We start from the raw sequence: 16,908 nt of genomic DNA, 5'->3' as shown, positions 1-16,908 counted from the left end.
TTTAATGGCTCACTTAAGAGCGTTGTCCTTCAAATAAGTGGGTTCTTTCTGAAACGTGGAATCGATCGGAAAACAGTATTTCAAATCGCTTTTCAGAAGAATAACGTACTGGATTGATGGACATATGGGTTTGATCATTTAGTGTATCTTACACGGGTGATTGCGAAAAGGATTATCCGCTGATAGTAATTGGAGAGCACTCTGGAACAGAGGGCTTAAAGCTCGGTCTTTGTACACCTCAGACAGTCATTCGGATACGGTGGGGATAAAATTGACATTTTATGGCAGCTTGGTCATATGACGTTCAGTGTTCTTTCTGATAGGCTTTACAAGGAACATTTTAGGGTGTGGAATCCTCTGTTCTCAGGAGGTATACGAGCCTGGGAGGTTCGGCCTGAGAAGAGACTACTGTGACATCACACTTATCGATAAATCCTCCAATAGTTAGCAGATGAGTGATTTAGGACAGCCCAATTCATTTCATGTTAGCACGTTGTCTGGCTCTTGTTTGGTTTAGGACCGTAACGCAGTGAACCTATGGGGTTTGATGCACCATAGCCTCGGTCTTTTCTTAGATTTTCCCATTGCGTAGCCTTAAACCCTCAGAGGCCGGTTCACCGCTCTTGCTCGGTCAGTCACAGAAAAAAGGCGGATCATCCTCTGAGCCGGTCAAGCCTAAAAGGGGCCCTGAGTTGGATTCAATGTGCTGGAAGGCTGGTTCATTCGGGCTCGCTTCTCACGCTGGGCCACTATACGGGGCAGCATCTTAGTGAAATCACCCTAGAGCTGGTCTTTGAGCTTGGCTCCGTAGTTTGCTTACCGGGCATGCCCACGTTCCCTTACGTTCCAGTCGGAGCGGAACAGAGACGGTAAACATTCTCATTTGACTGAGGGGTGGAAGCCACCATGACGTTTGGGCTGTTTGACTTTCCGGATGGCAGAGCCAACAGCGATCCCGTTGACCGGGGAAGAGGAGTCACTACTCGTGGCTTTGCTTCACCAGACTGGACGAGATGTTCCCCGGACAGCTCACAGCTCCAGTGTGAGCTTGTAGCTACCCCGTCACCCACAGCTCATAGTCGCTCACTGGATCACGAGACTTGTCTCTTTTCCCACTCACAAACCACGTCACATCACATCACCGGTTGTCTGTACCTTCTAGTGAGCGTACCAACAGTTCATGTGCTGACACACCCACGTACACACAAACGGACCTACATTTGGGGGAGCCGAATACAGTCAGCACACAGACTCCGCGCGCACAGGGAGCCGGAAGTCAATCACTCTTCACAAGCCCACGGACAATTATGGAACACGCGTAGCAGCCATACTGCGGAGAAAACACATTCCTGCCGTCCGGACTTTCGTCAAGGAACTCTCACAGACGATAAGTTCCTCTTTTGACTTGCTCCCGTTTCGCGTTACATTTATTTTTATACGTGTTGCAATCCACCACTGTAAACCATAGTGAGGGCTTTTATTAGTGTATATACCTTCTGAGTTGTATTATGGTCATCATCAACAGTGCACTAATTAGCTATTCAGACATAGTCACGATTACCAGACCATAAGTTAGGGCATCGATTCAGAGGCTTGACCGAAAGAAGGTGACCTGAGCATCCCAAGCCTTTTCTACACAGCACTACAGGTCCGAAAATTGTGGGGAAATCGGAGACATCGTGAATCTATGGGAATTCGGAACCTTGCTTGTAAATGCCAAACATTAATCTTGTCACTGTGGTCGGTTCTCAGAAAAGAATAGTTTGATCCAATCGAATATAGGGCTGTTTAGAAGCCGAACAAAGCAGATTCCAGGGGAAGTATTTTGGTTCCTCGTTTGTAGACAGAATGGTGTGAAATGCTCATGGATTCTAGCTGGACTTCATCCATTTCAAATATTTGGGCTTGAGAAAGACCAGCGGAAGTCACTCCATGTTGATCTGTTAGTGGTCCGAAGTTAATATCTTGCATCGGAATTTTCAGAAATAGATTGACGAGTATTTGATTAGCATCTCGCTTTGTTCCCAGTGGGTAAAAAATGAGTCTATCTTTACAATCCGCTCGCAAAACATACGACCGTTTTATGAAATAGCTGATATAGCTATATGAACAACCTTACATAAGCTTGTTAATCGTGTTCAACTGGCACGCCGGAAACTTCTTTGGAAAACGGGGGTTTCCATCCGTGGTACACCAGTTCAAGCCCATTTGCCGATTAAGTAACCAAATTTTGGGAACTTTCACCAGTAGTTTTCAGTCGATATTTCGAATGCTACTTACCTTGAGTGTTTCCGGTTCCAGAAGTATTACGGCTGAAATAAACAGACTGTGCTGCTGTGAGGTGATAGATTTCCTGGTGCGCCCTTGTTGAAAACGGCTTAAAACTGGTGTTTATTTTATCTCATTTAGGTTAAGAGTTGACTCCAGGTACTAGTGATACTTCTTTTCGATGCAGTCCCGTACACCTTGGCCGCAACAAATAAGGACATCACTCTGGGAATATGTTGCCTTTGTTCATCCCGGTAAGGTCAAATTCAACTGTTTGATACATGTCAGACCACCACTCTCCACGTTGGTGCGTTATTTACACAAACGCAAACGAGTTGTTAATTATTTTCACTTCTACCCGGGGTGCATTTTGACAGCAGTCTGCTTCAAAAATTGATTCTGAATGCGGACCGAAGGTTGGTCGCCCATAGCATTGAAATTTAACGGAATCGTCAAGGGACTAGTGAGTGGTGATCAGTTTTGAGGAGGGCTATCCCCGGGGATGGTTCCTCACAGAGCATGACAGCCATACTTCCACTTTCATGTTTAGTCTACTACACTATCCTGTCTATACGAATACATTGTTTTCTATTCACCAACAGCTCTACGAGGCGTGGTGTACCATGTGCAATATCAAGTGAAAAATCTATTCCGCGGAGTTAACTTGAAGTTGAAGATCACACGCTTTAGGTTTAAATGCATGTGGGTTCTTTGATTTTGTTTGAATCATAGCACTAAGCCTATGTACATGCACGTGTAAATCCAATTCAAAATAACAAACCTTATCTCATCTAACCAATCAGTGATCCAGCCACTGATACGTTCGCCACAGAAAAAAGCTGCGAACCGAATTAACTTGCATTAGCCTATGTTTACCTCCAGCTTGAATCGCTCCTCTGGGCTCCAGCGAAAAGCAACCACAGGTATCGTTCTGGGTAAGCTTCAACTGTTAGACGATTGAGAATGTTCACCAATTTTTACTCACATGAACTTGGAAACACTCGACCATGGCATGCACAGGCACTACCGCCAATGACTTTACTGCTCCCTTATGGGGAGCGAATTCGTGTCAACCCGACTAGTTACATTCAGTAATCAACCCAAAACCCATTCGAACTTGAGTTGCTGACCAGAAAGTTTCGGTATTTTCCGCTGTGCTGGACGGATCATGACAGCACAGGTATTCCGGTGTTCTGTTTGAACCGGCAGCAACGTCTTGACGTTGCTCATCGGAGGAAAGTGTCTGGCAGACCCCCAATGCAGCTTTTCCGTGTAGTTGCGTAATCGTTAGTCCTGATTCAGGCCTATGACTCAAAGTGTTATCTTCACAAGAATAACAATAGCAACAATGATGATAGAGATTGTAATACCGCTTGATGGTTTCTATTAGAAAGAACAATGTGAATACAATGACAGTTTATGGATTTAAGTGTGATATTTACCTTTCTGCATCAGCGCTCCGAAAGTGTACCATATGCTGTTCAGCATGTCGAATTTGTTCTCAAGTACGTTTGAGTTCAGGTTGCATGGGTGGTCGGCCTTCCATTCGTATGGGCTGAACCGGGCGACAACGAACAGAACCAAACTAACCATGATAGTGGCAGCCAGAATATAGCCCCATACCTTGGAAAAAGAATATGAGAAATCTTCGTGACCTCTTGTAGCTCAAGTGAGCTAAATTATTAATCTTCCAATGTTTTTGACATGTTTAGAGGAGAAAACTTGTTAGCCTTCCACTTGCGTGTTTGACCGCAGCAAATTACCTCGTACGAAAGAACAAACAAGATGCTTAATATTTCATCAACTCGATGCACACGGACAACCCTACATCCTGCACGACCAAGCAGAGTGCGATGCTTAAGCAGATATTCCTACCTGCCACAGTTTCTGGCAGCGAAAATGAGGAAAACATACGAAAACTTTGTCTTGTATACTCCGAAAATACTTTTAGTTGAGGGTCAAATTGCAACCCTGAAACGTGGTATTTATTTACAATATCCGTCCTAATGGTGCCCCATCCAAATGTCGGATAGATTTTGTGGAAACAGTCGTTGCGCCACAGGACTGTCCTAGATTATTGAAGTTGGTAAACGGTTTTGTTGCCCTTCGTTACGATCACGTCAGTAACATTCACATGATTGTTTTTGATAAATAAAGACCGTCCCTATTACTGATCAGCTGTATGATGGGTAGGTGGGAAAGTATCGAACGCACATTGGTGAATGCTGTAATAACTGCTGACCAGTCATTCGTGACGGAATGTTCAAGTTTTCAACTACAAACCGAAAGACTGGTGGTTCGAATCGTCAATGGGGATTTGTGGGTCGCACAAAGTGGGTGATTCCCAGTAATTTCAAGTACTGTCTTACTCTGAAGCGTTGACCGATTTCACATGTAGGATGTGATCTCAACGTAGAAACGGTCGACAATACCGGAGATGATCATGAACTCAATGTAAGGGTTTTGATCAGTCATTCATCCATTAAAAAAGTCACAAAGGCGTAGGGCAATGGTCATTTTAGCTAAGCTAAAGGAAAACTTTGTAGTAAACTGGTTAAAAAACACAAAATACAACGTACAATTATGTAAGATGCTGTACGTAGCTCATAAAGAAGTATACTTGCTGTGACTTTGTGTCATACTGTGCTCGTTTCGTAAACCAACAATCGCAAATCATGTCCTTTTAGGACATTTTACAACATCGTATCTGTCGCTAACAGAATGGACCTTATCGTTGTGCGATGGTTTGCATACCGAAGTAACCCACTGAATTTTGTTGAAGGATGGCCATGCAAGGTACACAGAAACACTCCTATCAGACTGGCCAATGGATAGGTGTCTGACAAACATGACCTTCCGATCTTCCAGGTTGAAGTTTGGAACCAGTGTGATAATGTGTTCTTTGAAATTGGAGCTACCCGCGTAGTTTGAAGCCCACCACTGCGGCCTTGCGGTCAGGTTTTTGAGTCAAAGTTTTTAATTGAGAACTTTCCTCCTGTCTAAGTTCAAGCGCCCCCAACAGTATCTCAACACGCATACAACCATGAACTTTTAGAGTAACAGTACCTTTATGCCACATATTATATGTAACAGATGGGCACCATTACATATGGCCAGTATATTGATTTCAATAAAGATGACAACTATGGCTTTGTATTCGTCCTGAATAACTGTGTATGTGTACTATGTATGGGTAAAACTCATCACTATTCTCAGTTTGGGTTAATTTATTCGTACACTCGACTGCCTGGAACGGCAGAGACTCGTATACGCTTGATCAGCTACACTCAAAATGTCAACAATGAGAAAGATTCACCCGAGTTATTACCATATGCTGCGCATCCGGCTTAAGCATAGCATTGTATACACAAACATTTGTTTAACCTGTCAACAAACAGGCTGTGGTTCCAGAGATTAGACAAAAGGCTTTTGGCTCACAGTTTGGATCGTGCCTAATTCCTCGGATATTTGCCTGAGATACCTTGGGGTTCCCGTATCTGTGTCCGAATGGCACAACACCAGTGACGTAGAATAAAAGCCGAAATAGATAGAGGAACATTTAACACCTCTCAATTCTTCATGATTTGAGATGAGACACTGGATCTCTTGCGACTCTTCTGACAAGTTAGGTTTTTATATACAACTCTTGCATTTAATTAGCCGGTATCAGTTTCCAACTGATTCCCCAGTAAGGGGTTTCGGATAGGATTGTATCATTAGTTTCTAGTATTTTTCCCCTGAATGTTTGTTCCGTCACCAGATCACTGATGCTGAACGGCTGAACGTACACCCTAAGAAAGTACTAAAGGAAAAATAGTACTTTTCGTGACCATTTATAGTTGAAGAAAAGGATTAGTTCTTGGTCTGTGGGTAACTTCATTAGAAAACAAGAATGCCATTGTTGGAGAAATCACTCGAAGAGATAACTGAAAATAGAAGGTAAAATCAAGCAAGAGGGAACTATAAGATGACCTTCTATCGAATTCGATGCATTCTTTTCAGTTTAGTTGAAGACCCTAGGATTCCGTGTGCAATGCTTTTGTCGAGTGTCCAAGTGACATCGTCACCAACGCTTCTCCATCTCTAGCTCAGGTCAACCAAAAACCCAGTTTGAAGATCATTGGTGTCTACAGTATCGCTCACTTGGTATATTGCTGTGTCATAGTTTGGGTGATTTAGATCAGGGTTGAAAATTGGCCAGTCCAGCATCTTGACGCTGTATAGTAGAAGTCAGTTCATGAGGATTTGAGAGTTGTAAACCAGCGCTTTGGCTTAGTTTAAATACCACGCGCTCCTGTCCACCTGTAGGCGAGAATGTTAGTATTTAGCTTGCCAGTAGCTGAATCTATTCAACATTGTGCTGTCTATACAAATGATGATTCACACATTTCATGAGGTGAGAACTCAGTCCAAATGGACAGCTGTCGACTCGCACCGATTCAGTCCGCACAGGTGTCATGATTCGGTTATGTTATCCATCGGTGAAGAGTTTCGTCCAGTGCACTCTTTTGTCCAAGTCGGATACTGGGAATTGGGAATACGGAGTGGCTAAGCGTCCAATAGTGAATAGGTTCAGATCCTGGGACGCCAAGCTTTATCATTCATGGTTACTAGTGGACAGGATTCCAAACCAGTAACTTGCAACTTTTGAATCTTCAGGAGCTGTAACATAGCGTACAGATGCTGAACTAGTTATTATTAGGACCTAACCTGAACGCGACTTATCCACACTGCGATACAGAAATATGTCAAATGGGAAATTCGGTGGACGTCATTGAAGCGTTGGTAAAGACGTCAACTGGACAGAGAACATCACAGACGTTTTTAGTTGAATCTAGTGTATTTCGGTGACAAAATATTATTAATATACTAACGTCCTGTTGGTGAGTCGTCCTTGTTTCCAAATTTTCTGTGTCGTTGAATTAGTTCTTTGTATGAATTTCCTTGTAGATTCCCGTTTTACATCCCCAAGTCACCCACTGACAGGAAAGAAGTAAATTTCTCCTCACGAGAACAAAGTGATGGTGAAAGACATGAGTGGTCCTGTAGCTCCGTCGTGGACTGTGTGTTAAGTCAGATGAGTGAGTTGTATGGATCCTCATGGAACGGCGGATTATATGGCATACAAAAGGAGAACTCAGACAATTCGGAATCTTCAGATAACATGATGCTAATATTTCAGCATATCTCACAGATTTCCATCCGCACCGTCGTATATCTGGGTATGCAGCTCCAGTCTCACGTAGACACCACAGAACAATCGGCTTATGTGACTCCATTAGCAAACAAATTACGCAAGGTTTCAGTTGGATTGTAATAGTGACCGTATTTTGTGGTGGTATTGCTAATTTGAACTGATGCAGAAGAAGAACTGATGCTCGAAAAAAATTCAAATGAACTTGTAAGACAAATAATGGATGGAAGGTCACGGCTATCCATCCTGGTTAGGCCATCAATAAAACAACCTAGATATCTTATTTGTCAAGTAAAGCAGATACTTCCAGTTTAAGTTTGACTACCACATTGTACATAATCACAATTCTTTGCTATTTTGGTATTTTGGAACACTGAATTATACGTCAAACCAAGGTGTATAAAAACTCACTGGTGCTGATAGTGGTTGAAGGAACGAAAACAAACTTGCTTCCTTATCTTCTATTCGTTTGTAGATGATGCTGATACCAAGATACATAAATGGCGTGGTGAAATCAATGACGCGTTCACGATCGTAGGTGATAGTGAATGACCCGACTGCCAAGTCTGCTTTCTGGTAGGAGGAGCGGTACAAGGGTAAGAGGAATTACATATACAAAGCATGTAAATGTGTGAACTTAGTTCGGTTCACCCATAATGGTATATTTCGGGGCACGAACTGGTTCACCAGAACGGTGCCCTCTTCAATGATTGTTTTATTTGGAATAAGAGAATAATTTGGTCCTAAAAACTTTTATGCTAGCTTTATTCGCCAGCCCGTTCGGCTATGTCGTCCTGTTGTGCCTATATGTAATTTCTTTGTATACAATATAGGTCACGGAATAGAATTTTCTGCTGGGATTCCTACAAAGGATACGTGAACCGGGCATCTCGTTAGTCGCCTTTTGGCTATACGAGCTTTAGTACAGTTGAAAATGGCTTGAGTGTGACTGCGATGTATCTCGTTAATCAAGCTCCGATAGGATGACCGAGGCACTGCAACCAACTACATATGGTCCTTGGTCCTTTGATCACTGGGAGTCTAGCTGCGACTACCAATCTTTCCAGTCGCAGTCAAGCAGGTCAGTTGTTGTATCAGCCGAGTAAAGTAACCAGCGCAACTCGATTACCAGTGGAAGACAAGTGGCGGCTAGCATTTAGTTATTCCCTGCTGAACTTGATAGAACTTCGGCTGATTAGTGCACACTTTGGACACCATTAGGAGACACCAATGGGAGAGTTGCAACATCTACGAAAAGCTGCACATCGAGCGAACTGGAAGTGTCTACGATTCAATCAATTTATCTACCTCTCATTCTGGTATTAAAAATTCCCTCCAATGATGTGGATTTATTGTTTACGTCCAGAAAATAGTATCACTGTGACGGTTCATGAAAACTTCTAAAGTCTGGTTATATCAGTTCGATCAAAACTTTCTCCCCTTATCACAACCCCACCATTGACAAAAGAAACTCAATTGATCCTGGTACACCCACCCAATGGATTTCAATCAGGATGAAACGTATAGTAAACTGTTTCTAAGCCTTAACATATTCTGACCCGATAAATTACATCAACTGCAAGTTTCGGGGGGGGGGGTTAGTACACATAATATCGTTTAAGGGAATTGTATAAAGTTAAAAAACGATTGCTGCAAGGTGATTGCATTTTTGACCAAGAAACCAATCCTACTTTTTCCCGGTTGCATACCGAAAGGTTGGCAATTTCTGCTTGCTGTTGCTTGCAATCTCCTGAGTGCACCCTGTATCACTCCTATGTTTATCATGAGTGAAGTCCCTTCCGGTGGCAAGACAAAGTGGTACGAATTCTTTGAAGTTAGTAAAGACCCGCAGTGACATCTATTATATTGTCATCTTTACAACACTGCACTCAAGAAAAGTTGGTTTATCGTCGGTTTAGTCCTGTGATAACATGATTACATTTGCCTAAACTGTCAGTGCAAATAGCATCATCGATCTACGAAAATCATGGATGAATACCATGAGAACGATGCACAAGTTATGTGCTTCTACACCGCAGATATTGTGCAGCTAATGTTTTGATTTTATATTCAATAAGTCTTTCTGATTCTCAGGTTTACTTTGTACATTCTAATTTCTCCACTCATGCAGTTTTATTATTTTGGTCGCAATCTGCTCGAATAATATTCTGGTCGTTGGGCAGCTGAGATGTGGCATCGTGAGAGAAAACATCGGTTGTTAAATCCTAGAAAAACTGTTTATGTAACGATAAAATGACTGAAGTAAATAGATGTGAGCTTTGCAAAAAGTCGTACTAATCGAAAACGAATTACCTTCTGCTAATGTAAACGTTTGTCACTCGGTTGTTGGTTAAACGGAATAGTTGTACATGATATGTTGGGGTCTCCTTTGGACAGGTGCAAATTACTGGGTGAAAATTAAACACGGATTGGTAGTTTAGAACAACCAGTGTTTTACACCCCATTCTGCGACAAATTTCGGGAGGAAGATTTGCCCCGAATTTTTACCCATATTATCGTGATTCTGTTCATCAAACCACATTCGTTTTGTGTTCAATCACTTAATTCGGTCTCAGTACTGAGAAACGGTAAACACGATGGTCAGAGGAAAAACGTGTACTGGGAGTCTACTGTTCTGCTGACGATTCTGCGTGTTTGAAAAAAGGCAAAACACTAATAGTTGATCTTGTAGAACTTCAATGGTTACTCTGGCGGAAGATAATCATAGCCTAAAGCACTAGTCAAAAGGTTATTGTAACTTCTTCAACAGTCCACGACCGGTTTCGCACTTCCTGGGGCTCATCAGGTTAGCGCAGTCGTCGGGTTTTCGTCAACCTTATGTTCTACTTGAAACCGAACCGCATGAAAGTAGCGAAATATACTCATTATTTATAGCTTGTTTTCACAGAACTGGATCGGTTTCGGTGGAAAGCTAACTTATAAAGACTAATAACTCAACGAAGTGGCAGTGGCGCATCATCGCATAAGCAACTTCGGTTCCGGTATAATTCGGACAAATACCTGCCGCTTTCGATGACTAATGTCATGCCAGCGAACTGAGAAAAGACTTCTGTGAAATCGGTTGATCCTGTCACATTGTTGTTGTCCCGACAAGTGATGCTCTGGGCTCGACCAAATAAACTCAAATCTAGTCAGTCTTCTTGCATCAGCAGTGTCAGCTCTGGTGTTTGCGGCCAACGGATTAAAGTGGTTGTTTGCGTAAAATGGATTTTGCTGTTTAGTTGGAGTGTTCTTGTTAAGAGAAGGAGAAGAAATTTTGGAAGTTTGAGTGTGGTTAAACAGCGGAACCGTATTAAACTTTGACTTAACAGACTACATGCTTAAATATCGTTCAGCTTAACCAAAGATGAGCTAATTATGTACCTGCTAACCTATGGTAGATCAGTAGTTTAGGGTCTCTGAGGGTTAGATGCGCACATTCTTCCGGTTCTTGAGACTGGCAGCAGAACACTTCTGAGGACCTGTCCCACAAAACGTAGACCATACTGATGGCCTTACTCCGATTGTCCCTGCCTTGTGCTCAGTAGTTGGAAACGAACACTTTGGATTCATATTTGGATTATCTCCCTGTCCCGATTTAGATGGCTTTACATGACCAATGCGGAAAAATGTAGTCTCACAACTCATTAATTGATGACTTTAGCCTCAGTGCGATGGTCTTTGTGTTTGGCGGGACAGATAGATGAACATTTGCTCCCTGCAATGCCTTCAAACTTCTTCATTAGTATGAAAATCCAGTACTCAAGAACCGCTTGCACAAATCTGTTCATTAGATAGACGAAGCCCAAGAACACTAGGGGTATAGTACTGATAGAATAATATGACTGGTATCCTTTTATAAGAGATCACATGCAATTCAATTCTGCTTCATCTGCATCCCAAGGTTTTCTAAAAATCCTAAATTTCCAAATGAAAATCGTTACTTTTAGATTCAATAACACTTCAATGAGACCTGGCCGAAATTTCATAGTGTTCTTCTGTAGAGGTTCGAATTCAGAAACTGGACTTATATCTTCACTTTGTACGAAAGTTCTACCAAAGGTCTACTACTAAGCATCTTTCTTCATAACTTACTATCTAAGTACGCCAGGACCGAAGGTCGCCATTGTTTGTGAGGTAAAAACTAACTTGATTAAAAATAAAAGTTCTATACGGCAAACTTTCAGCGAAGTGCACGCCAGCTGATGCTTAATGGAGTTCAAGTACAGTGGAACAGCCTACCTGAAGGTGTTCTGGTACCAAATATTCCCCTTCCTAATTAGAATTCGTTTTCCTAAATTTGTCAGCATACTTTGTGGTGGGAGTCCAAAAACAAGCCAAAAACAAGTCCAAAGCCATGCCTGTTGACCGAATTGTGAAACGCATTCACACTAAAACCCGAAGGGTGCATCCCGTCATCCGTATCTGAGACAAAATTAAGCCATTGGACATACAAAGTTCTATTATCATTTGCATCGCTGATAAGAAGCCGTTTGGACACTTTAGGTTACAGCATTGCCCCTCAATAAAATATACCTTATGCGACAGAAAAAGAGCCTGGTCCATGTGTACACAACGAAAAGGCTACTGAATTTTTTCAACTTTTCCATTTAGTCTCATATTAGTTCGTCTCAAACAGAAACCATATTTACGTTGTCGTCGCCTAATGCTTATTCAAAACGAAATATTCGGGACATAAAGAATCATCCCGCAACAATGGTCACTTGTATCGGATGACACCTTTATGTTCTGGCAAACATGTGAGCTACAATTTAGGGTGACTGATGAATATGAGTTTGTTTATCAACTACCACGTGTTAGTAAAAGCTAGATACAAGTGAGGACATCGAGGGTTTGCTTAATTTATTTGTTGAACAGAAATGGTGTGACGGTAATTACAATTCTTCAACCCATGGTATCTGCTAGAGAAAGAAGGCGGCTGTAATGTTCAACAAAGTCAAGCTGGGTAAGGCTGAGATTTGTGCATCACGAGTTATTGACTTTAGTTGGCTGACTCTCTTCAACCTCTGAATTGCAACTATTCCTCGTCCAACCATAAGCGTGAACGTGATATTCTTAAATCAACCATCGTTCTATGTAGAAATAACTCACTCTTGTTCGCAGCTCTTGAACCATCCCGTCCCAAACTTCTTCACCGTCAATGATTTTTGCATTACCGTACGTTGAATCTGGTACTAAATTGATTGTATATGTGAAGTTCAACTCTTTGCCGATTTCGTTCAGGAGATCGATACAAAACCCACGCCAATCTTTTGGGTCAGTGGACTTTGGTTCTCCAGAGGACACATTGCCTTTGTACATCATGTAAGGCTTCTCCTGAAGGCACGAGACATAAGATGGACGTTAGCAGATTCTTTTAAGAGAACAAGCATTTGGCAAACGATTTTAACGAAACAAAACGGTGGACCAGTTAAACATGCTTTTCGCGTTCTACTATTTTGCTTAAAAGTACATCGAAAGGCATTCATTTTGGTGTGGTACCGGTGGTATGATGTTCTAGTAGTGCACATCTGATTATGCGTCTAGTTAGGAACTGTTCTTTTTGTTTTAAAACACACAATCTCAGCCATTCATAAGCTATAACATTCAGCGAATTCCATAAAATTAATATCAAAACATTGAAGAAGTTAGTGCCACTAACTGGGAAATGGGGTCACCTTCATTGCAGTTACGATGACCATCAAACTTCAGTGTCAAACCCTGGTCTCAGAGGGTGCTGTGAGTGAATAATTCCCCATAGGTCACTGTGGTAAGACAGGTGGGCTAGTGAACTGGTATTTCGTTTGTCCCATTATCCTTGAATCCCGCTAACCTGGTGGTCTCGTTTGCCGTGTGATCTTTTGTGGGCCTAGCCGCTTTGGTCCGGTCGTAGCAGTTCATGGTTACGAGCTCCTATTTTTTACACACACAAAATTAATATATGCATTACTTATGTTTTAAATAATCGTTACTTAAATGAGAAGAATGGCAGGTTACAACGGTGGATTGTACAGGATAACAACAACTAGATTTGCACTCATTCAATTAAATATAATTTAATCGTTTTGTTTAGTGCAGTTCCGTATTTTCATCCAAACCAACGCTAAACAGCGCTTCTTGGCTTTTCACTTTAGATTAGCTTCATCTACAGGACGAAGTCTGCGCTAAAAACTTCAACCTATAGGTGAAGAGGAATTTCAAGCATTTCAAGGCCACAATTTACGTGAAGTAAGCGCTTCACGGTTTAGGAGATACGGAATAAAAATCGGACGGCAACAAAAAAACAATGGACAGTGTAATGCTAATTTCCGGATATTGCTGGTTAGATATTTGACATGTTTTCCAAATGAAACTGATGGATTGCTGTCTGGTCAACCAAACAATAATCCGGTTTGAAAATACGTTGTTTCAATGGAAAAAGTCTTTAATGCCTGGCTTAAGGTGGCGCAAACTGATCAGGTATTATTGCATTTCTTGACAAACCAATCATTGTGGCTAATTTCATGACTTTATTTGACTGCACAGCCGTCAGATGTAATGCTTGACATCATTTCCTTTCAACTTTCGGAGAGAACAAAGGTCTGCTCAATAGGCTACAATGTATTCAGCTACACTGACAAGCTTTTAATTTAGAGTTACTTAGGGGAATAAGGTCAAAACTTGTATTCCTTCACAACGTATTAACTCAAAGTCACTCGCCCAGTTGCTAGAGAACGATGTTGAAATCTTCGATCATTCTTTGGACAAACCAGGAATAATAGATAAGGCATCCTGTACCCTCCGTTCGATAAGAAAAATCCATCTAATATTTTCCAGCAGGGAACTGTCATTTCTTCGCAAAATGATCATGACCCCCACAGATAGTCTGTGTTACATGGTATGAATTCAATAAAAGGAGGGTAACTTGACACGCTGCTAATAAATTTGGCGAGAACTAATGAAGATGGTATGTAGTACATTGGTTACTAGGATTTCCGAGTGTCCGCTTTCTGAACTTCATTTGCAGTCTCTGGTTCCTATGTAATTAATGCCGTGCATGGCCACGAAAGTGGCTTTTGCGCTGAAGTACCTGTATCGATTTGATCTACCGTGCTCTACATTACTCCTAAGGGAACTAGTAAATGTCTCCTGCAAACGCTAAGGACCAATTTACGAGATCTGCCAACATAGTGTTCACTCCATAGAAGCTTCCATTGCCAGCAACACAATGCTTTCAGTGAAAAATATGGAGTTGCATCAAAAGTTCACGGGATGGATACGAAGTGAAATATCATGACAAAATCGGAGTGTGAATTTAGGATGGTTCAGATGAAATAATTGCAGATCTTCATATGAAGTGACTGTAAAGATGGATGGACATTGCATACTGAGCATTTTTACCGTCAAAATGACCTCTTTTGTGGAACAGTAGTCTTCAAAGCAGTGCTAAACTTCGGCTCAAATAGTTGCACACATTTTTGGGTACTTTTGAGTAGCTTAGTGAATTAGACACTACCACCTGAGCATCTCATGGGCTGGGGATTGCAGCAGGCCGCATACCACATGGCATAGATGACGTTTTTGTCTCAGCAACCTGATTAAAAACCTCTTTTTGAATAAAAGTCAAATATTTCCATCGTTTGAATTTCTCCAAGAATTCTCCGCATTTTATGGCCTTCAAATGATCCTCCTCACATGGGGTTTCTCTGCGTTCCGTCCGGTTGAAGTATATAGTACGAAGGGGTTGGTTTCAAAAATAAAGTGATTTTCTTCTCTCCATGTCATCTAATGTTCTCTAGAAGGCCAATACTATGAATAAACTCGATAGCGTCTTTAGACCGCAACGTTAAAGAACTGTAAACCACGCTATTCTTTGTATAAGGTCCAAATATCGAACATGTTTTTCCATCCAACACACGAACGAAATGGCGCGAACCGGCCGAATTCGGTGAAGTGCTACTGACAAAAATTAAAAGGTAAACTACTGGCCTTGCAGGAAAGCAAACGCACCGCAACTTAAATATTCTGCAACCAGAAAAAAGAACCTATCTTTGGCTGAGTAACTTCCTGGTTTCAAATTGCATGAAATGTTCATATGGAGCGATTTGATGTTTTTTATGGCTATCTCGATATAGCATGCTTATTCTACATCGAAGTACATTTGTTTCACATTGCTCCAGATTCGTTTGCCACTAAATAAATAAATCCTAATTTGTCCTGCATAATAAAAGTTCAGTCCATTTAGAGACTTCTCTTTGGTTGACTGGATGTGTAGAAATTTATATTACAATCAGCTTATTGAAAAACTTGAATGATACCATCGAGAACGCTTCATTTCATTATTACGTTTGCCAACTGCCTATGTATTCCTATCTTTACTTGAAGTTGTCAAGATGTAAGTGATTTTTTATCCACCAAACAACTCAGGCACCAAAGTTCATATAATATTTTTTTAAAAACTTCCTACCACATTATTATTCCAGCACGCATCGAAAAGTACACTACATAAATGGGAACGTTAATGAAGGAGAAGAATTTTATAAGGGGAGTGGCTATCGCAAGCGGAAGGTTTCATTACCTTAGAACTCACCTCTTTTGTTGTTATCCTCAGAACTTTTCCTTTCAATTCAGTTTGCATTTCCTGCAGTATCTGACTGAAGTTTCTGGTGACTGTCAGTCCCTCTTCCATGTTCCAATAACCAAACTTTCAATGATAAAGAATACTGGGTAAACTGAGGCACATTTAAGATTCTGCAAAGTATAAATTGTAGTTTGATGAATCAGTTTTTCACAAGTGGAGCCAATTGCAGAGGAAATATATGACGACATTTTGTTCCCTATCCATCAATTGAAGTTACCGAGATCAAAATCAAGCGCATAATAAGGCTAGTCGGGTCCGCCATTCCAAGCAGACTGCATAACGATGGGATAGGATTATTTCTTTCTAACTAATAAACTCACTTGGCCGGAGTTGAAAAAGATTATGGTATTAATTCCTATGGTGGTGGAATTCTTCAAGTTAACTTTCGTGTGGCCTGTTTTGTTTAAGCAGAACGAACCGTCAGCTATGTGTACATGAACCTTATAAGACTTGGGCCAAGAATTAATCGGAGGCGTGTCGCATTTAAACCTGATATTTAGTTCTACCTCCCGAAAGTTGCTGGTGTCTTTCAATGTCCGTTTACTTAGAGACAAGTTAGTAGTATGAAAAATTACCAACTTTTCTGTGGGTGCTTTTTCTGGGCAATAGATGAAATAATTTCAGGTTCGAATATTTGCCACTATTTTTCGTCACAGATAAGCCGAACTTTTCAACCTCTGTAGTTAAGCTATTCGACTCGCAAAACTCTGCCCAAAAGCGAGGATGACGTCTATGGAAGAATTTGTGCGATCCATGAAGAGAAGGCGCAGATCCGTAGATGGAAGACAAATAACCGGTAGTTTTTGTCCCATATATATATATATAT

At 41.3% G+C, this 16,908-nt stretch overlaps 1 protein-coding gene across 1 annotated transcript in view; it reads right to left on the bottom strand.

The window, feature by feature from the left end:
• The window catches only part of T265_04392 (hypothetical protein), a gene marked incomplete at both ends in the record, with an annotated part of 43,656 nt that overhangs the window by 4,013 nt on the left and 22,735 nt on the right, over positions 1–16,908 (bottom strand). The window contains 5 exons of the mRNA XM_009169131.1: positions 3,711–3,891; positions 4,987–5,168; positions 7,870–8,035; positions 12,575–12,799; positions 16,032–16,145. Coding sequence (XP_009167395.1) covers positions 3,711–3,891; positions 4,987–5,168; positions 7,870–8,035; positions 12,575–12,799; positions 16,032–16,145 — 868 coding nt within the window. The remainder of the gene's footprint in view (positions 1–3,710; positions 3,892–4,986; positions 5,169–7,869; positions 8,036–12,574; positions 12,800–16,031; positions 16,146–16,908) is intronic.

The sequence above is a fragment of the Opisthorchis viverrini genome (assembly GCF_000715545.1).
Source record: "Opisthorchis viverrini unplaced genomic scaffold opera_v5_72, whole genome shotgun sequence".
NCBI lineage: Eukaryota > Metazoa > Platyhelminthes > Trematoda > Opisthorchiida > Opisthorchiidae > Opisthorchis > Opisthorchis viverrini.
The sequence above is the reverse complement of the archived record's forward strand: the minus strand, read 5'-3'. Positions and strand labels throughout refer to the sequence as shown.